General features: G+C 51.2%; 1 protein-coding gene across 2 annotated transcripts in view; it reads right to left on the bottom strand.

The window, feature by feature from the left end:
• Nucleotides 1-841: 841 nt before the first annotated feature.
• The window catches only part of ARID3B (AT-rich interaction domain 3B), a 58,029-nt gene continuing 37,482 nt past the window's right edge, over nucleotides 842-21,388 (bottom strand). The window contains exons 5-9 of one of the 2 annotated variants that reach the window (XM_054452046.2): nucleotides 8,958-9,141; nucleotides 7,530-7,813; nucleotides 7,149-7,403; nucleotides 5,736-5,837; nucleotides 842-3,350 (exon numbers count right to left, since the gene is read on the bottom strand). In XM_054452046.2, coding sequence (XP_054308021.1) covers nucleotides 3,187-3,350; nucleotides 5,736-5,837; nucleotides 7,149-7,403; nucleotides 7,530-7,813; nucleotides 8,958-9,141 — 989 coding nt within the window. In that variant the 3' untranslated portion in view covers nucleotides 842-3,186. The remainder of the gene's footprint in view (nucleotides 3,351-5,735; nucleotides 5,838-7,148; nucleotides 7,404-7,529; nucleotides 7,814-8,957; nucleotides 9,142-21,388) is intronic. The other variant, XM_054452047.2, reaches the window with a different exon arrangement.

Genomic DNA, 21,388 nt, shown 5'->3' with positions numbered 1-21,388 from the left:
ATATGCCCAGAGTGGTGTGCATCATGGTAGAGAAAGGCTCTGGGGATAGGCCTGAGCTGTGCCCCAGGGTTCCACGCCCAGCAGGTTGCCTGGCATCACCTTTCTAGAAAAGCTTCTAAGCCTATGCCCTGGTGAAAATCATCCTGATTTGCAGAGGATGGCCCCCAAATCCATTAATCCTGGCCCCAGCTTTACTTTTTCCCAATTCCCCCCAGCTCCACCCACTGACTCAAGGCACCAGCCATAGTTCCCCAATGCCAGGTCCTTTGATGCCACAGCATTTCCATAAGTATTCATATGTATGTATGCATGTATTCCTCTGCAAGAATTGCTCTCTCCAGGTGCAAACTCTGACTCTTCCAGCTTTAACGCTACCACCTGTGGGAAGCCTTCCAGAAGTTCTGCGGCTGCTGCAGCTTCTATCTCCTACCAGTGGTAGCCTGCTGTTCGGCCCCAGTGATGCTGTAGTCTAAAGAATCCATCTCCGTCTAGATAACCTTGTGGGTCCTCCCTTATCGTCTGACCCAGCAGGAGCTCAACAGGGGCTTGCTGAATCAAGGTGACCCGCTGGCCCTGTGCCTGCCAGGACACTGATGTGACATCGCTGGAGTCAGTTCTGACGATGCGGTAATGCCAGAGAAACCTGCTAACACAGAAGGTAAGCTGAGAGTGAGCTCAGTGAGCTTTCCCTTTGAAGAAGGCGTGGGTGAAGGGGAGAAGGTTCAGGAGAAATCAAGGGGTCAGGAGTAGTTCACTCAGTCCCCTTTCACTCTGAAGGAGCTCACCTCTCCCCAGTACTGTCCAGTGGAAAGGCCACTCAAAGCAACTGAGAGAGACCTGCTTGTGTGAAGAGGTAGAGGTTTATTGAAATATAAACATTCGAGAACATGTAAGATAGAAAATAACCACAACATATACAGAGACTTGCTGCAGGAGGACATCTGAGGTATTTATTCACTGCCTAGGCTACCCATGTGCTATCACATTTTTCCTGGTTAGAATACACATAAGATGGGGAGCAGGAGGGGACAGAGCTGCCCTAGCTGATGGCACCTTCAGGGGAAGCTCTGCTTGGGCCAAGGCCCCACTCATGGGGGCACCTGCTGGCACCCCCCATCGGGCTCTGGGTGACACCCTGCTGTTGTCCTTGAGGGCAGTGAGGGTTCACTCCAACGGTGTGGTCAGGTGAGCTGCCTGGGGAAAGGGAGAGGATCCAATGACCAGAAAGACACAGTGTGCTTTCCCTGCATCCTCTGGGTGGGAAGAGTCCATCCTTTGTGACCAAACCCCTGAGAAAGACATACTGGCCAAATGTCTGAGACACCTTCAAATGGGCCCAGTGCCAGCCAACTGGGCTCCTCACTGGCACCAGGTCCCAGATGCCCTTCTCTGCCCACACCCTGCAGGCTGAGGCCAGACGAGGTCAGCCCCCGGGAGATGGGGGGTGTGTGTGTGTGTGTGTGTGTGTGTGTGAGAGTGGGGGTGAACGTGTGTGGAGGGCTGAGAGAAGACGCAGTTGAGCAGAGCTGCAGCTTACCAGGCTGAGGTATCTGTGCTCAAGCTTTTGATTCCCTTTCCTCTCCTACACAGGACTGAATGTGAGCCACGCCGCCACACACACCCACGCCATGCGCGGTGTCTCCCACTGCCACAGCCCCATGTCACAGTGGTGGTGTTCTGCTGAACATTCCAGGGCTTCCTCGACTGAGGTGAGCCGCACGCAAGAATCAACTTTTCTTTACAGCACAGGAGACGCCTGCTCCCACGCAGGGTCCAGGAGGAGCTGTGGAGTTATTCATCTCCTCATACCCTGGGGCGGCTCAACCTCTGGCAAGGCCAACAAGGACCCCAGCCTGCCTGTGCCCTGAGCTGGGAATGCTGCGTGATGGGGAGGTGTCCTGCTGCCTCCCTGGTCAGCTGGGGGTGTGGGTGTGGCAGAAAACAGTCTTCAGAACTGGTGCGGTTTCAGGGCCCGACCCGGTGTGAGAGCGGGCCTCTCCACTCCACCTCCCCGCCCCCACGATCCCTGAGTCGTCTCCCCGCATGCCTCCACCCGCCTCCTTACTGGGCTTGAGGGAAGGGCCAGAGGGGCTGGGGTACCCAATCACTTGCTTGGCTTTGGGGGTGATCTGTTTTCATTTCTTTGGTGCTACAACAATAAAAATTTTAAAATAAAAAAAAACAAAAGTCAGCAAAACACATATAAAAAAGATTTCAGAGATGCAAATACTTCCTGAAGACTCAAACATCAACAATTACAAATCTGAGGTATTTCAATGAACCTGACATCGGCACGTGTGGGGATGGTGAGGCCAAGATGGCCGCATAAGAAATAGAAGAGGGCTGAAGAGGGCTGGGGAGGACTGAGGAGGGCTGAAGAGGGCTGGGGAAAGGATGAGTGGGCTGTTTTTGGGAAAGCAGGCCAATAAGGGCAAGTGGGGAGCATGAGATTTGGGGGGGGCGGTCAGAGAAGGGTCCGTGTGAAGCAGGTGCCAGGGCTGGGCAGCCCCGAGGCTCTGCCTTCCCGTCAGCAGATGCCCTGTGGGCCCTGGCCCTGAACTGCCCTCACGGCCTCTTCCTTCAGGCCATTGGAAGAGGGATCTGGGGCCCTGAGGACTGATTCAAGACTTGTGTTTGAGGGACCCATACCCCAGGAACCTAACAGTAGGCAAGGTGGGCTGGAAGGGCCCCATCCCATGCTCAGCAGAGAAGGGCATGAAGGCATGCTCTTGGCTCCTAGCAGCCCCACATGGGACTTAAAAACGGGAAGAGACTAGTGGCCCTGGGGTCATGGCAGAAGGCAGGGGCAGGGAAATAAATTAAAGGGGGAGGGAAATGGAGGGCCTCCAGCCCTGTGTCGGCTGACAGATTGTCGATACACTGTGCCCCAAGCTGGGAGGTGGCTGGGGAACCCTGGAGGAAGGTGGACACCCACAGACCCCCACCCAGTTCTCCAGGACAATCCCTGATTGGACAACGCTGTCTGTCCTGCCCCTCTAGCCTCTCCCTGCCCCCAGAGTACAGCAGGACCTGAATGGAGCCTGGACAGACGGACACGTCCAAACTCTCAATGTCTGGCCAAATGGTGCTCGTCGACGTAGGCTCCGTGAGATGAGGTAAATTCTGTGCATCAACTTCCTTCACTCTTGACAGGAGAGTGGCAAGTGGGAAGCTGGGTCCTGCCCATCAGAGGGACCAGCTGGTGGAGGGCTCTGCGCTGGGGGTGCCCCGGGATGAGGTAGGACTTGGTGAACAGTGAGAGCTGCTGCTGCTGCTGGCGCTGCTGCCGAGGCTCTGGGGAGCAGACCCCGTGATGAGGTGGACCACAGGCTTCTGGGCAAACAGCACACCTTGGTGGGTGGAAGAGAAGCAAGTGTGGGCAGAGGAAGAGCGAAGGGGAGGGCCAGCTCTTTTCAGTACGTATTCACCGCTGGCCTAGCCTGTGCCTGACTCCGCTGTAGACACTGTGCTAGGGGGTGATGGGAGAAGATCCAAATGCTGTCCTGCCTTGAAGTGCTGATGGGCTGGGGAGTGGGACAGATAGGTCGACAGAGTAATTTTGCTAAAATGTCATAAATGCTGAGACAGGTGTACCCAGGGTACACAAAGAAGAACACCAAGGCCAGGTGTGGTGGCTCATAACTATAATCCCAGCATTTTGGGAGGCTGAGGCGGGAGAATAGCTCAAGGCCAGGAGTTTGAGGCCAGACTGGGCAATACAGCAAGACCCTTGTCTCTATAAAAAAATTTTTAAAAATTAGCTGGGCATGGGTAGTCCCAGCTACTCAGGGGGCTGAGGCAGGAGGATCGCTTGAGCCCAGGAGGTTGAGGCTGCAGTGAGCTATGACCGTACCAATGCACTCCAGCCTGGGTGACAGAGCCAGGTGGGGCGGGTGACTGGCTCCCTTGTCAGGGGTTTGAGGAGCCTTCAACTTCTGACCCTTCCTCCTTCTGAGAGGGAAGGAGTTACCGTCTCCTTTCTCCTTGACAGAGGACAAAAGGATATCAAGATCCAGGCCTTGAATTCCTACTTCCCTGCTCTCTCCATGGACCCAATTCCAACCCCCAACCCTCCCAAACCACAGCACAATGAAAAGGCAAAGGGCACCAGGCCCCACCTCCTCCAGGGGCCTGTGACAGGTAGAGGCCTCTGAGCAGAGTCTGCAGACATAGCATGACTGGTGAGCCCACTTGGCACCACTGCTTCTCTACACTCTGTCCTCTCTCTGAGGTGAGTGGCCCAGCAGAGATCCAGAGCATGCTCCTAGGAGGCCTGCAGGGCGGTGCTCTGAGGGGGTGTGGCCCTTAGAATGGGAGTAGGCCCTGAGGAAACACTCCCAATTGTGATAGAAGGTGCAGTTGTAGGGCTTTTGCCTGTCCCCATGGGACACCTTGCCAGGCTGGCTGACACTCCGCATGCCCTTGGGCCCTTGGTAAAACAGGTGGGTGATGCCCTGGCCCAGGCCTGGTGGCCCCCACTCATAATATTGTGCTTTTTTTTTTTTTTTTTTGAGACGGAGTCTCTGTCGCCCAGGCTGAAGTGCAGTGGCGTGATCTTGGCTCACTGCAAGCTCCGCCTCCCAGGTTCATGCCATTCTCCTGCCTCAGCCTCCCGAGTAGCTGGGACTACAGGCAACTGCCCCCACACCTGGCTAACTTTTTGTATTTTTAGTAGAGACAGGATTTCACTGTGTTAGCCAGGATGGTCTCGATAGCCTGACTTCGTGATCCACCTGCCTCGGCCTCCCAAAATGCTGGGATTACAGGCGTGAGCCACCGCGCCCAGCAATGCTGTGCTTAACAAGAGAAGGTGGGCTTGTTCCCAAGCTTGTCCGTAAACCAATGAAATGGGAATGGGAAAAGGACTGCTGTTTTTATGAATACTAAGTTGTTTCTTTTTCTTTTTTTTTTTTTTTTAATTGAGACAAGGTCTTGCTTTGTCACTCAGGCTGGAATGCAGTGGTACAATCACAGCTTACTGCAGCCTTGACCTCCTGGGCTCAAGTGATCCTCCTGCCTCAGCCTCTCAAGTAGCTGGGACCACAGGTGTGCACCCCATGCCTGGCTATTTTTTTTTGTATTTTGTAGATTTGGGATTTTGCTATGTTGAGACCAGCTCAGGCTGGTCTCAAACTCCTGGGCTCAAGTGATCCTCTTGCCTCAGCCTCCCAAAGTGCAAGGATTACAGGCATCAGCCACCGTGCCCAGTCATAAATACTAAGTTAAACCCTTAGAAAGACTCTGTAAAGGTGCAAAATCAACCAACCAACAAAACACTGTTGCCAAATTAGGTTTAGGAAGAGATAATTGTAAAAGACTGGGGGGGCGGGGAGCTTAACAATGTAAGCTGATTCTGCTATACCAGGGTTCCTTTGCCTGTGTCTCAGTCTGCAAAAGGAAGAGAAGAGCTGAACTACAGTCAGAGAAAGGCTGTGCATGAGAAGACCTGGGGATTGTGGGACACTGACTGACTTCTTCAATTAACGAGCCAACCACTGGTCTAAAAGGGTTAGGTGAAGGGTTTCTGCCAAAGTGGGAGTGACCTATCATCCTGTTAACAATCCACAGTCTCTACTAGTCCAGAGGACCACTTGACCTTTGCAACTCTGAGACCAGGAAAAAGGAAGCCACCGTGGGAGGTGTTCAGACAGAGGGCAAGAGGCAGGGCCAGCCGCAGAGCTGCCCTGTGGTTAGCTGCGGCCATGTGGGCCTCCCCCAGAGCTCCAGGGCCTCACCTGCGTAGGTGGTGCCATCGATGTCCACAGACATGTTAATGCTCCCAATGCTACTAGTGGTCAGGTTCAGTGCTGCAGACGAGGCCTCTGCTCTGTCTTCTGCTGGGGACAGGGAGACAGTGGGCCTGATCAAGCATTCCACAGCACTCCTGCTGTCTTCTCTGATGCTGCCTGGCCACCCCTGGTCAAAGCCTCACGCTGTTAGAAGGCATCTATGTAACCTTCTCCCGAGTGCAGGGTATGGCAGGAGATCCCAGGCTCGCCAACCTCCTGTTGCTGGCTTTTTCCACTGACCCAGTTCATCCCCCCAACTCCCTCTGCTCCCAAAGAAAAGGAATCACAGTAGGCAAGGAGGCCAGCTCCACTCTGCACTGGCACTTTCCAAGTGACAGGCAAACCCTGAACTACACTACACACCAGGCCCAGGCAATCAGAGATCAATGAGACCCAGCCCCAACTTTGAGGACCCACCTGCCCCTTCTTTCCTTTGACTCTGAGTCCCTCAAAGAGAGGAGTCTACGCCCTCAGCCCCTCCCCTCCATGACCACCCAGGCAGCTGGCGTTTGTGGAAGGCTGCAAGTGCTGGCACACACGGCCTCTGCGGGGCTCACCCCAGACTCCGAATTCTTCCCGGTGAGCTGTCTTTTCTAACAGCCCTTTGCTTTGTGCAGGAGCAGGGCACCTGGCCCTGGATGAGCTGTTACCTCCCAGTTTCCTTCTGCTCCCCAGGGGCAATGGGGTAGGGAGGGGCAGCCTGGGAATATGTACAGCTCCCTTCACACCTGGCTCTTCCCACACATCTCATTCATGTTTGCTTTGAGATAGCATCAGGACCAGAATGGGAAAGAATGTGTGTGAATGGGAAAAGGGGCGTGTGGCCTGAGGAAGAGAATGTGGGGCACCAGAACAATGTGAAGAGGAAGGGAAAGGATGTCAATTATGCTGCCAAACTTGTGTTTCCTCCTTCTGTCTATATTTCTGAGTCCCGCTGTCCAGCCCGGGGCAACCTGGCTCCTCGCTGAGCCTCAGGAACATGGGGTGTCTTCCTCCCAGACCTGCAGATGGTGCCCTGCTCTTGCCTACATCCAGTGAGGTGCTGGGGTAAAGGCTGGTGGGGAAACGCAGCAGCTCCCTGAAGGCCTCTGGCTCCTCCTCTGTGAATAACTGCTTTTCCCTCTTACTAGAGAACAGGGCACTGCCTGAGGCAACATGTGGTCCCCTCTACCAAACAACCTCAGCTTGGTGAACTAAGATCTCAATGCCTCTCTTCTAGGGGCCTGGAAGGCAGAACCTGGAGGGGCCTCTTCCAGGTCAGGAGTATGTGCCTCACCACCCCTGCCCCACCAGTCCCAGGAGGCGTGAATGGGCTTGGGGTTTCCAGGAAGGGAAGGCCCTGCCCTGAGCCTGGCTCACCCCTGCCGTTGATCCTGATCTTCATGGGGAGCTGCCGTGCCATGCTGAAAAAGTTGCGCTGGAAGGCCTGCTGCACCAGGCGCTGCTCCTCCTCAGACAGCCTCGACGCCTTCTTCTCAGCAGGCTCCCCTGACTCCAGCCGCTCCCGCAGCTGCTCCAGTGCGGCGGTCCGAGTACCAGCCTGCTGGCTTGCCAAGGTTACGGGCACAGCCAGACGATTTGGCACAGGCACTGTTGTCACTGGGGCTCCATCACCTGCAAAGGAACTGGAGCTGGACCAATCCACAATTGACCCTCTTGCCCCAAAACCCCAGTCTTGAACACAGGGAAACTGGCATCCCTTCCTCCCTTTCTTCCTTCTCCCCCAGGAGCCCTGCTGACCTTTCCTGAGAGTGGTTGCTGGGGATATCCGAGGGCTACTGGTATTGGTGCCACTGCTGGAGCCAAGCCCAAGGATGGGAAAGCGGATCTTGGGTGGGGAGAGGAGGGCAGGGGCCCCGGCAGCGGCAGCAGCAGTAGCCGCAGCAGGTGAGTAGCCAAAGAGGGAGGAGCTGTAGCTGGGCCGCCGGCCCTCCCTGCGGTTGCCATCAATGGCTGCCTGGAGCTCAGCTGGGGAACTCAAGGCTTTCTTCTCACACTCATAGGCATACAGATACTTCATGTACCTGGAGGAAAGGAAGCAAGCAGGGAGAATAATCCAAAACAGCACCAGAGACCACCCAGTTGAGGTTGGTGGGTCTCTGGAAGCAGTCCCTGTTGGGCAGGACTCTAGGGCAAAGGACTGCAACCTTGGTATACCTGGCAGAAAAGTCTGGGATGGCTGGACACTCTGCCCCAGCCTCCTCTGACTGCCACTCATCCTAAATAGGCTCTACTTTGAAGCACCATTCATTAGGGGAAATAAATAACATCTTAGTTGGCATTTTCACATTTGTTTTGAAGCCCTGGGAAAAATTAGGCCCATGTTTTACAAGGGCTTTCTGGCTTTTTGATCTTATAACCATTCAGAGCTGGGCTAGTCAGATAGGAGCAATTCTTCCCATTGTGCATGGGACCTAGACACTGTCATTCTTTGTGTCTTAGGTCCCAAGAAGCAGTTCTCTACCCAAGAACCTTGCCATTCTGGTTGTAGCTACAACATGCTACCTAACTGATGTCAGTTGTTCATTGCATACTCTTCACAGAACAACTTCCAGAGTGTTCCAGAAGAAAAGATTCCTCTCTGGCCCTCATTCTTCAGTGCTGCTATTGGTTTCACCGCTTCCATCACCCGTGTAATTAACTCAAATGCTGACAAAACCAGGTCACCAATCCAAGGGGGCCTTCCTGCCTGCCTTTCTCTGGGTCCTCTGCCGCTGGGTAAGCTGAATGTCAGGTAAAAGGGGCCACTTGGGGTGGAGATGATGTTTGGAAGACAATGTCCTGGAAGGGGCACAGGTCTTAGAGACAGAAGCCCAGGTCTGAATCTCAGCTCTACCACTTACTGGCTGGTATGGCCTTAGCCAAATTATTTAACCCTGGAGACTTCATTTTTGTAATGTGGGAAATGGGGGCCTACCTACTTTACAGGGTTGACTGTGAGGTTTAAATGAAATAGTAAAGTACCAGCACAGAGTAGACACTTGGTAAATGGCGGTTCTCATCATTACTTGGTTTAGTGAGGGATTCATCTCAGAAAGCTCCCCGCTGTTTCGGGAATCTACTCATCTTGCTAACCATACAAAGGAATTTCCTTCCTTCCTCTCCTCTAGGTTACAACATCCCCTTTCTCCAGCCTCGGCTTCCTTCCCCCAGGCCCTGGCCACTCACTGGGTCCTGAGGGTGAAGGCGGCACTGGTGATGGATGTGGGCAGGTTCAGGCCTTTGGTGATCTCCCTCCAGATCTTCTTGTTGATGATCTCCACCAGGCCCCCCTTCTCGGTCACCAGCTTATACAGCATGTACAGGTCCAGGATCTGCTTGGCCATGATGGGGATTCGGTTGATGGGGGTCCCTGTGGTTGTCCAACGAGAGAAAGAGACAGCGGGATCATCCTCAGGCTGAGGGGAAAGGTTCCGCGTATGCTCACCTTTAGCCGAGCTGGAAACAATGCTCATGAATCTGTTAGTGTAATTTAACTCAAACCCCCAAGCCTCAACACTCAGACTAGCTGTCAGGACAGGTCCAATGCACAGGCTGTGTGGGCCTTTGGCAAAGCACTTAGCCTCTCTGGTTCTGTTTTGCCGTCTGTAAATAAGAGGGCCAGACTAGATGATTTCAAAGGTGCTTGTTTTTTAGTTTGTGTGTGTGTGTTTTTGTTTTTGTTTTGCTAGCAGTATGATTCCAGACTATTCCTATGATCTGGCGACTTATCTCTGCAGCTTTCAGACTCCATTCAGCAGCAGCTTCCTCCGGGAAGCCTTTCTCTGACTTCCTAGAAGGGGAGCCCTGCCTAGTCACCCTCCTGGCAGCGCTCAGTGCTGCTTCTAAGAGTGTGCTCATTGGCCGGGCATGGTGGCTCACGCCTGTAATCCCAGCACTTTGGGAGGCCGAGGCGGGCAGATCACAAGGTCAGGAAATCGAGACCATCCTGGCTAACACGGCGAAACCCCGTCTCTACTAAAAATACAAAAAAAATTATCCGGGCGTGGTGGCAGGCGCCTGTAGTCCCAGCTACTCGGGAGGCTGAGACAGGAGAATGGCGTGAACCCGGGAGGCGGAGCTTGCAGTGAGCCGAGATCGCACCACTGCACTCCAGCCTGGGCGACAGAGTAATAAGACTGTCTTAAAAAAAAAAAAAAAGTGTGCTTGTTTGCACATGCCTGCTTTCTCCTCTCCTGCTTGATGGAGAAATGGTTTATTTCTCTCTCGTGTGCCCCGCCATGTCAAAGGAGCTGCTGGACACACCAGTCTCCAGGGGAATGAAAAGCCACTCAATTCTCTCCCCACACCAATCACTCCACCCACTCCCTGGCCTCTGAAAGGGGGAGGGTCAGAGCAGCTTCCGCCCCATGGCCCCAAGGGGAAGTGAGAGGAGCCAGGGACTTGATTAGGAAACCTGGCACCGAGGAGGAAGGGCTACTAATGAGCACCAGGGGACGTGGTGAGGGCGGGGCCAGTCCTTTCACAGCCGGCTGGGATGCTCGTCAGGAGGCGTGATGGATGACTGTCATTTGGCAGCCTCGGGATTAATGATCTGGAGGTCAGAGGGGAGAATTCCACAGGGAAGGGTCACCGTCCGGGGCAGGGTATGAGACTTGTTGCCTTTTGATGGCAAACTCCTTTTACTGTACACAGACTGCTGCTCGTCTGCCTTGCCCCCTCCCATTGCCCCAGTCTTGCTGAGGTCTCACTGGGCTGCCTGGTGGGCCTTAAGCCAACCCGAGCAGAGAAGAGCTGTTTGTTTCTGCTCCATCCGCCTTCTTTCCCTAAAAGGCACAGCAGTTTTCTCAGCTCTAAATGGCAGCCTCACCAACTCTTTTACAGGATGGTTCAAGCCAGAGAATGAAAAGGAAGCACTGTGGGCATGGATATGTGGGGCTGCTGCGGCAGGACCAGGCCTCTTCTTCTTCTTCTTCTTTTTTTTTTTTTTTCAAAGATAGGGTCTCACTCTGTTGCCCAGACTGGAGTGCAGTGGTGCAATCATGACTTATTGCAGCCTTAACCTCCAGCCATCCTCCCACTCAGCCTCCTAAGTAGCTGGGAATACAGGCACACACCACCACACTCAGGGAATTTAAAAACACTTTCTGTAGAGACAGGATCTTCCTATGTTGCCCAGGCTGGTCTCAAACTCCTAAGCTCAAGCAATCCTCCTGCCTCAGCCTCCCAAAGCACATGGACTGCAGCGTGAGCCACAGCATCTGGCTTAGGCCTCTTTCCTAAGTGTGGGGAGGGAGTTAGTGACCTTGAAGACCTTTATCTTGACCTGCTGGTCCTTGGAGGGTCAAGGACAAAGGGGTCATGGAATTAGACCCACAAATTCATAGGTAAAATAACAGAGGATTATGGGCATACTCCTAAGACACACAGCTCATGTGCTGGTTGACTTCTCCCAGTGCTGTTCTGGACAGTAAACCTTCCCCCTACCAGAAAGACAAAAGCCTGATGTGGGCCCCCAGCAGGACAGGGCTAACGTCGACCTCCTTTGGAGGCCTATCTGCCCAAACACACCCATGGCCTTGAGTCCACACCTTCCAAGGCATTACCTGGAGTGTCTGAGAGGACCACTCCCAAGGTCCCCTCACACAGGGCTCCTAAACTCACATTTCCAGAAGCTCCTAGGGCATCTTCACACATGTGACCCGTTTACTTCCAAGTCAGAATGTTTGTGCTGGGCTCATCTTCATTCCCCTAAACTAGCTCCCTTTCCCCACACCTCATTTTTTCCCAGCAACACTACCACCCTTGGAAGTTAGGCAGGGAGGCAGGAACCTCGTGTCAGCACTGGCTCCTCTCCTCTCCCTATCACCCACTTTCAGGGTGTTAGAAGGCTTCATGATTCGTCCTTGGAGGTGCCTCTCAAAGGCATCTTCCTTTTTGGCCTGCAGCCACCATCCTGGTCCAGACCCTCTCTGGCCCACAATTAGAGGCCTGCAGTAGCCTCTCAGCCATACAATCAACTTGCACACTGCAGCCAATCTTATTAAAATAGTACTTTTACCATATTACTCACCCCCTTGTTTAAAAACCTATGAAAACTCTTATTGCTTACCTAGCCCATCTCATCTCACATGTCTAATTGCATGACCCATGTTCCTCAACACTCCCTTAGAAGATCACATGTGAAGTATTCCTGGCATATCCGAGCAACTCACTTGTACTCCAACTCGCTGGGCCTTCTCCCTGTTGCCCCCAAAACACACTCTTTTCTGCCTCCACTCAAATCCTCCAGTGTTCTTCCATATCCACTCCTTCCAGGAAGCATGTTCTCACTACCCCAGTTCATGTGGGTTTCTTCCCTCTCAGAATTTCTATCACGCCCCTATAAGTTTAGCAAATTGTCCTTCTCTAATTGTTTCACATCTGTTCATCCGATATCCCAGGAGGACTGTCAGCTCTATGAAGGCAGGGGTTGTCTTTCCTTTATCATGCCTACCATGCCTTATAGCGTTTAATAAATTAACCTACCCAGAAATGTTTCTTGGGGTCTCACTATGTTGCCCAGGCTGGTCTCAAACTCCTGGACTCAAGCAATCCTCCCACTTCAGCCTCCCAAAGTGTTGGGATGACAGGCATGAGCCATTGCACCCGGCTGAGATTTTCTAGTGTGGTTCAAACTGCCTCTGAAGGCAACTCCCCAGAGAGGAATTACAAATTCATTTTGAGTAGTCATTGGACTAATTGCCTGGCTGTTTAAGATGGCATCTTTGAAGGACAACATTGTTATAGATGTAGAAATTTCATTAAAAATTGGCCTCTTTATAGTCACACACAACGTGACTGTATTATATTAGACTGAGAACTGCTTAGGGCAAGGGGAACAATGGCAGATACAGAACCTGAGGAGACAAGGAAGGGTCACAGTGGTGTCTGAAGTCAAGGTTGTAACCTAACTAATAAGTGATCTCTTCCCAGAGGGGAAAATGGACTCTTCTGGGAACTGTCATCACACCACAGAGAAAGCGCAGGTAAGAGGTGCACTGGAAACCGTGGTGGTGGCCCCTGCACCCTGCTGTGTGGCCCAGCTCCACCCAGGGCATACTTGGGAAGCTGTTTTCCTCACTCCACAGTGGACTCTCCTCACGCGAGCCCCCATGCCCTGATCAGGCACCCTGGTTCTGGAGATCAAGCTGATGAGATTGGGCGCATTATTCCCTGTGGCTGGCCCTCTGTGAAACTGTTAAAGTGGCTCCCAGTGCAGGCTGGCCCTTGGTGCCATCAGAAGCAGAGTGGAGGCTATGCCAACAGAGCGGAGGCTATACCGAGGGCTCTCTAGATGACAGTGGGGCTTTCATCAGATAATCCAGACACAAAAGCCTGCCGCATCTTTGATTCTTCTAATAACTGAGAGAGGCAGAATCTGCAGGTTGGTCTCAGCAGTTTGCTTTGTGCTTAATGGACCTGGTAGCCATTTCTCTTGTCCAAAGTAGATTCTACTATGAAGAAAGAGAGAAGGCCTTTAAGCTAAGTTTACCTGCTGAACAAGAACCAACAGGCAATCGACAGACTCAGGCCTCAGTTTCTGCAAATGTGAGGTGAGGAATTTGGACTAGATGATTTTCAGTTCTAAAGTCTATGAATAAAAAATTAAAACAAAAATTCTGCTGATGTACCTTCAAACCAGCAATATATAAATCGATAAACAAAAACTGACAGTTGTGATTATTACCAAAGGGAGAATCACATGGTTTTAGGAACTTGCCTGAATTATAGAGTAATGTTGTCAAGTGGCCTTGATACAGATGGTTTGAGATTTTCTCTGTGAAGGGCCCCGGGCTTAAGGCCAGATTTGTGAAGTTCACGTCCACAAGCAATGGCTCCTTTCCCAGCCTTTGTGGGAGGGAGTGAGGGGTCTCTGGCCTGCTCTCTGGGCTGTATTCTATCTTCCTCTAAGGAAGCTCTTCACCTGAGAGAGACAGGCCTCTGTCCACAAGAAATGCAAAAGCAACCCACAGAGCACCAGGAAGGAGGCAAACACCCACTGAAGACAGATCTTTGTGGGTCACTGGTGTTGGCCCTACAGGAGACCAAATCTCCACCCCCATCACGCCTCCCAGAAGGGGGTGAGCACCTGATGGGGAAACCTGTGGACTGTCAGTCACTGCTATCAAAGCAGGAGCTGGGATTTAGGGTAATTAATCATGCTCTCTCTGACAGGAATCCAGGGCCTTATCTGCACCCCAAGAAGTGCCGCTGGTCTCCAGTTCCCTCCTCAATAAAGGAGACTGACAGTTGCAACAAAGAGGCCCCTTATCAGATTTCAGCCAGGGAGCCTGCAGCCCGAGGGACGGATGTAAAAGGCTTTTATGAGGGCCATGGACCCAGTGAAGCTGGCGGGACTCCTGGGGCTTTAACCCTTGTTGGTGGGAATGCTGCTGGGCGCTGGCACTAGCAGGCCACAGTTGTGATCAGGAGCTTCCAGTGCAGATGTGGCCAAACAAAAGCTGCTCCCTGGTACTTTGTTTTCCTTTCTGCCACTCAGACAACCAAGATGTAGCTGGGGATAGGGGTGAGGGCAGAAGAGATGGCCTCTTCTGGCTTTGGAGACAAAGATGAGAGATGGTAAGAGTGTTGAAGGGAAAGCCACTTCCTCCCCGTTGCAGAGAATGGGCTGGTTCCAGGGAAGTCCAGAAGCAAACAGGGGCAGGGACCCCAGACAGACTCATATGGCTGCCTTCCTGCCAACTGGGCAGGGGTGAGGGCCCAGGATCCAGGGTGTGGCCCTGCCAGGGACCCTTGCTGCTTTTTCCAGGCTTTGAGAAAGATCATTAATCATTTCCATAGCCTGACTGTCAAGACAGCTGACCAGAGAGCCTGGAAGAGTTAAGACCTGTGTTAAGCAGGGAATGTGCGCAGGCAGGCAGGCTTCCTGAACATTCCTCTGCAAATTCATTCTTGCCCTGCTCTAGGCCTGCTCCCCAGAAGCCAGCAGAGAAATGACTGCTGATTTCCCATGACTTGTTCATATAGAGAATATCACAACAGATACTGGCAACTACTACAGGGGACAAGGGCTGAAAAACTACCTATTGGGTACTATGCACATTACCTGGGCGACGGGATCAATCGTACCCCAAACCTCAGTGCCATGCAGTAAATCCATGTAACAAACCTGCACATGTACCACCTGAACCTCTAACAAAAGTTTTAATAGGAAAGGGAAAGGAAAAAGAAAAGGGAAAGGAAAAGGAAAAAGGTCTCCCACTGGGAAACCAGGCAGCAGTGTCTGGTAGTCTGCCGTGCAGCTTGTAGTTGCACTGTTCCACAAGACAGGCCAGAGGCAAGGATGTGCCAATATGCTAGTATGGACTGACAAGAATCCTTAAGCCTTCTGCCTCCAACTGCCCACTGAGTGGGTCTAATTTACATACAGTATAGTGCATTAACCTTAACCATACAGCTCGCTAGATGTGTACTTCCAAATACACCTCCACAACCATCCCTCAGATCAAAATACAGAACTTTTTTTTTTTTGAGACAGAGTCTGGCTCTGTTGCCCAGGTTGGAGTGCAGTAGTGGGATCTCGGCTCGCTGCAAACTCCACCTCCCAGGTTCAAGTGATTGTCCTGCCTCAGCCTCCCAAGTGGCTGGGATTACAGGTGCTTGCCACCATGCCTGGCTAATTTTTGCATTTTTAGTGGAGACAGGGTTTCACAATGTTGGCCAGGCTGGTCTCGAACTCCTCACCACAGGTGATCCGCCTGCCTCAGCCTCCCAAAGTGCTGGGATGACAGCCGTGAGCCACCATGTCTGGCCAAAATACAGAACATCTCCTCTCATGCCTCTTTCCAATCAATATCCACCCTTCCACCCTACCCACTCTGGAAATAAACTGCTATTCTGACATATATTTTTTTGAACTTTATATAAATGGACTCACATAGTATATATTCTGTGCCTGGCTTCTTTTGCTCAATATCAGGTCTGAGAGTCATCCCAGCTGCGTATAGCAGTAGTTCATAACTTTTTTTTTCAGATGGAGTCTCACTCTGTAGCCCAGGCTAGAGTGCAGTGACATGATCTCGCCTCACTGCAGCCTCTGCCTCCCAGGCTCAAGCACTTCTCTCACCTCAGCCTCCCAAGTAGCTGGGACTACAGGCAGGTGCCACCACATCCAGCTAATTTTTTTTTTTTTTTTTTGGTAGAGATGGGGTTTCACCATGTTGCCCAGGCTGCTCTTGAACTTCTGAGCTCAAGTGATCCGCCCGCCTCACCCTCCCAAAGTGCTGGGATTACAGGTGTGAGCCACTGTACCTGGCTAGTTCATAACTTTCTACTGCTGTGTAGCATTCTGATATGTGACTATGCTACATTTACTTATCCATTCTACTACTGATGGACATTGGAATTCTTTCCAGTTTTTGGCTATAATGAATGGAGCTGCTATGAATATGCTTACCTGTATCTTTCAGTGAACACAAGCACTCATTTCTGTTGGGAATATACCCAGGAGTGCAACTGCTGGGTAACAAGGTCCAGGTATGTTTAGCTTTAGCGAACACTACCAAACAGACTTCCAAAGTAGTTGTATCCCTTTACACTCCCAGCTGTAATGCATGGGAGAGCTGGTGGTTCTACAACCTTGGAGGCTAATTTTAAACTCATTACCTTTTTTGCTACTCCAGCTTGGACTAATCTCTTTAGGTGAAGTTCAACAGTAAATGTAATATTGTATTCTGCTATGCCTAATAATAAGATTATGGTGGCTGGGCACGATGGCTCACGCCTGTAATTCCAACACTTTGGGAGGCCAAGGTGGGCAGATCACTTGAAGTCGGGAGTTTGAGACCAGCCTGTCCAGCATGGTGACACTCCATCCATCTCTATTAAAAATACAAAAATTAGCCAGACGTGGTGGCAGGCGCCTGTAATCCCAGCGACTCGGGAGGCTGAGGCAGGAGAATGGCGTGAACCCGGGCGGTGGAGGTTGCAGTGAGCCAAAATTGCGCCACTGCACTCCAGCCTGGGCGACACAGCGAGACTCCGTCTCAAAAAAAAAAAAAAAAAAAAAAAAAAGATTATGGCTATGACAGCTGCATTCAGAGAAACTGGCCAATGAATCAGAAGGAGGTGGACTGCAGGGTCTTCCCTGCTTTGCCTGCCACTGGGCAGATCTGGCTGGCATCTCCAGGAGAGGAGTGGAAGGCTGGCTGGGCTGGGCTGGGGCATGGGCCCATGGGGCATGGGCCTTCTGGCCTGAGCAGTGCATGGCTGTCTGAGCTTCCAGTGCTGTCGTGCCACTAGACTCTCAAAACCCAGCAGAACTTCCCCATGGTGTAAGCAAGCCAAACACTCACTGCAACCTTTCACTATACCAACTCTTAGATGATTTACTGAATATTGGTTCATTTTGGGACAAAAGAGGCAAAACTATCAAATAACTCAATTTTCCCATGTGTTAGAAATACCAATAAAAGATTTTGAAGGGAAAGAGGCTGAATTTAATGACAAAAGCAGGCTATTCAAATTAATTGTGACTTTCAAAAACCAGACTCCCTTCCTATGATCGTGGATAACTGGGTATTTATAGAGTATTATAATGACTATTAAAAATGGGAAAAAAACCAGTATATATTTTTTAACAGCAGCTGGGTCACCTAGAGAGAGAAAAAGATCTGGCCTCAGACAAAGGGCTAATCCAGACACTTAAAAGATTTGCATTTTAGACTTTCATTTGGGGTAAAGTTAGAAAATGAAGCCCCAAAGCCTATTTCATCTGAAAAAGACAACATATTTTCGTCTGCCAGGAAGGGTGTCCAGGGCACAGACCATTTACGGCAAGATACAAAGAATATACAAGAAATTGCCTCCACCAAAAGGCAAAGCAATATATGTCATGAACATTTCCTTGCCTGAGATGGATAGATAAGCACACAACAGAAGGAAAAACACTCAAATTGCACTTTGAAGCAGACCAAGCCCTTTTCCCACAGTAAATTCTTTGTATATACACATCAAAAAAGATCCAACAATCCATTTGGGAAAACCAAGGTCAGTTTGCAGCCTTGAAGAGAACTGATGGAGGCGGGGGGGGGGGGGGGGGCAGGTCTACAAGTGAGGGCTTGACAAAACTTGTCTTCCATGTGACCAGGCAGTTCCTTAGCCTGGTGTGCCCAGATGGGGCAGGGGCAGGGGCAGGGGCAGGAAAAGAGAGCCTTGCTTGTGGGCATTCTGGGTGCCTCCTGTGTCTCCCAAGCCTTACCCCATCCTGCCTTGACAGATGGCAGCCTCTGTGCCACTCTGAGTTATCACATCTGCCCTTCCCTATTTCTCTGAGAAACAGCCCTGACCCTGAGATGAAGACCCATCTTGCAAGTCAGGTTCTACCCTGTGTTCATCAGCTAGATGCTGAGAAGCGCTACTGGATGGTGGCCTGTGGAGGCAGGCCACCACCCTCTTGGAGGCGGTGAATGCTGCAGAAGACATAAGGTTTGCCGCTGCCCCAAAGGGGAGTGATGGGGTTGCTGGCTCTAGGGAACAAGTTTATCAAAGATAAGGCAGGAGAAGCAAAGCACACTGGCCTGGGAGTTAGGAGATCGCGTGCTAAGTCTGCTCTGTGGCCTTAGGTGAGTTACTTAACCTTGGGTCTGCTTCTTCAGGGTTACAGGTGATAACCTTTGTTCTCTCTACTCCCCAGAGCTGGAGCTGAGGGGAGCAGCAGATCAGATAATGGGTTGAAAGGGTTCTGTAATGTGTATGGTATAATAAAAATGCAAGTAACAGTAAAATCACCATTATCGTCATCATCATCCTGACTCTTTAATGAAACCACACTTGTTTCACCTCCTAGGGAACAAGAAAACAAGCTTTTCTTCCTCACTGATGAAGGAAAAATGAAATTGTTTATAATAGCCTTTGCTTATTAGACTTAGAAATTAGTCCCTCCCCTTGGGCACTGAAAGACTAAATGGAAAATCTATGAGGGAATGGTATTTCAGAAACCACCCACAGGGAGTTAAATTAGCCAGACAATTTTATTTAGAACTGTTTTGGCTTTGTTTGCCAAAGAAACACGTTTTTTGTTTTTTGTTTGTTTTTTTGACAGTCTCATTCTGTTGCCCAGGCTGTGGTGCGATCCTGGCTTACTGCAACCTCTGCCTCCCAGGTTCAGGCGATTCTCCTGCCTCAGCCTCCCGAGTAGCTGGGATTGCCAGCATGTGCCACCATGCCTGGTTAATTCTTGTATTTTTAGTAGAGATGGGGTTTCACCATGGTGGCCAGGCTGGTCTCAAACCCCTGGCCTCAAGTGATCCGCCTGCCTTGGCTTCCCAAAGTGCTGGGATTACAGGCATGAGCCAATGTGTCCAGCCAAAACATGTGTATTTTTTGCACACACACACACACACACGCACACGGCAAAAGGTGAGCCAAAAGGGGCATCAGAGTTCTAAAACCTAACCAGTCTTTTCTAGAGAAATATTCTGGCGGGAATGGGGTGGTGGGGGACAATCGAGGGCAACTTGCTTAGTTGAATTTGGCTTCAGTCAGCAAAAGAGGAAATACACAGCAAGGACAGGAGAGAAGCATTTGGTCTCGGAGATTCCTGGTGTCGTTTCATACAATTACTTTGATAGAAAACTGCTAAAGGGGCTTTTCTTCTTTTGATTTTTTGTACATCAAGGGTAGCTCAATAGATACAATCATGGACACACAATACAGACAATAGAAACTTCCAAGATGACGCTAATTGAACCCTCTCATTCTATGGATAAGGAAACTGTGGCCGCTAGAGTGGGGAGGATGTGCTCAAGATCAGGAGAACGAAGGGATGTTAGCCCTGGCTTTGCACTGTCAGTCCAGAGCTCTTTCCACTCCCACAGGGCACTGCGCCTCGTCCCACTCCAATCTTCTCAGGCTTCTTTATGCGCAGGTTGCTCTGCTGCTCAGGGAGGGGAGGGGGTTGCCAGGGTGCAAGTCACCCCGGTCTTGCCTAGAAACCAAGATGCTGAGGGCTGAAAGGCCCATCTGTTGCAGTCAATTCACCCAAACATGTCAACAAGCAAGAGATACAGCACAAAGCAGCAGTTACGGCCCATCCTTGTATCCCACTGGACAGCCATTTTATCACCTGCAGCTGCGGTCATTCGGGGCGGCCTGCTGTGTGCTGCATCCCTCAAAGCTGTCTGCTTCCTCTGTGGGCACAGCCTGCTGTGTCAAAGCTGCTGGCCCCTCTTACAGCCCAGTTGGGTGTCTCCAGGCCTTTCAAACTCAGGCTATTTTCTTTCTTTCTTTCTTTCTTTCTTTCTTTCTGCCTTCCATTTCCCTTTCCCTTTCCTTCTTTTTTTTTGTTTTTTGAGACAAGGTCTCACTCTGTTGCCCAGGCTGGAGTGCAATGGCATGAACTCAGCTCACTGTAGCCTTGACCTTCCAAGCTCAAGTGATCCTCCCACGTAGCTGAGACTACAGGTGCATGCCACCACACTCAGCTAATTAAAAAAAAATGTTTTTTTGTAGAGACAGGGTCTCACTATGTTGTCCAGGCTAACTCAGGCTATTTCCAGTGACTCCTGTGATATCTACTGCTTACCTTTCATATTAGCTATGGAGGCCAAGTCCTTGACCTGCTGCCGAGGTCTATGAGGCTTTTCCTTGGTCCCAACTAACAAGATCTGCCTTCTGTGTCCCCCAGACACTCCACAAGTGACAAGTCACAAATGTCTAAGGGCCCTTGGTCTCACCATTCTGTTAAGAACAAAGACAGCCAGGCTCGGTGGCTCATGCCTGTAATCCTAACACTTTAGGAGGCCGAGGCGGGTGGATTACCTGAGGTTGGGAGTTCAAGACCAGCCTGGCCAACATGGTGAAACCCCGTCTCTACTAAAAATACAAAAAATTAGCCAGGTGCAATGATACGTGCCTGTAATCCCAGGTACTTAGGAGGCTGAGGCAGGAGAATCGCTTGAACCCAGGAGGCGGAGGTTGCAGTGAGCCAAGATGGTGCCACTACACTCCAGCCTGGGCTACAGAGGGAAACTTTGTTTAAAAAAAAAAAAAAAAGACAGGCCAGGTGCGGTGGCTCATGTCTGTAATTCCAGCACTTTGGGAGTCCAAGGCAGGCGGATCACTCGAGGCCAGGAGTTTGAGACCAGCCTGGCCAACATGGTGAAACTGTCTTTACTAAAAAATATATAAATTAGCCAGGCGTGGTGGTGCATGCCTGTAATCTCAGCTACTTGGGAGGCCGAGGCACGAGAATCACTTGAACCCGGGATGGGAAGGTTGCGGTAAGCCGAGATCGACCACTGAACTCCAGACTGGGACTCTGTCTCAAAAAAAGGAACAAAGACAGCAAGCCTCACATGATTAAAAGTGTAATCTGAGGCCCAGCACAGTGTGGTGGTTCACGCCTGTAATCCCAGCACTTTGGGAGGCCAAGGCAGTTGGATCACTTGATCCCAGGGGTTCGATACCAGCCTGGGCAACATAAGGGCCTCGTCTCCACAAAAAAACAAACAAACAAACAAAAAAACAGAAAAATTAGCTGAGTGTGGTGGTGCACACCTGTAGGCCCAGATTCTCAGGAGGCTGAGGTGGGAGGATCACCTGAGCCTGGGGAGGTCAAGAGTGCGGTGAGCCATGATTGCGCCACTATGCTCCAG

The sequence above is a fragment of the Pongo pygmaeus genome, chromosome 16 (assembly GCF_028885625.2).
Source record: "Pongo pygmaeus isolate AG05252 chromosome 16, NHGRI_mPonPyg2-v2.0_pri, whole genome shotgun sequence".
Lineage (NCBI taxonomy): Eukaryota > Metazoa > Chordata > Mammalia > Primates > Hominidae > Pongo > Pongo pygmaeus.
The sequence above is the reverse complement of the archived record's forward strand: the minus strand, read 5'-3'. Positions and strand labels throughout refer to the sequence as shown.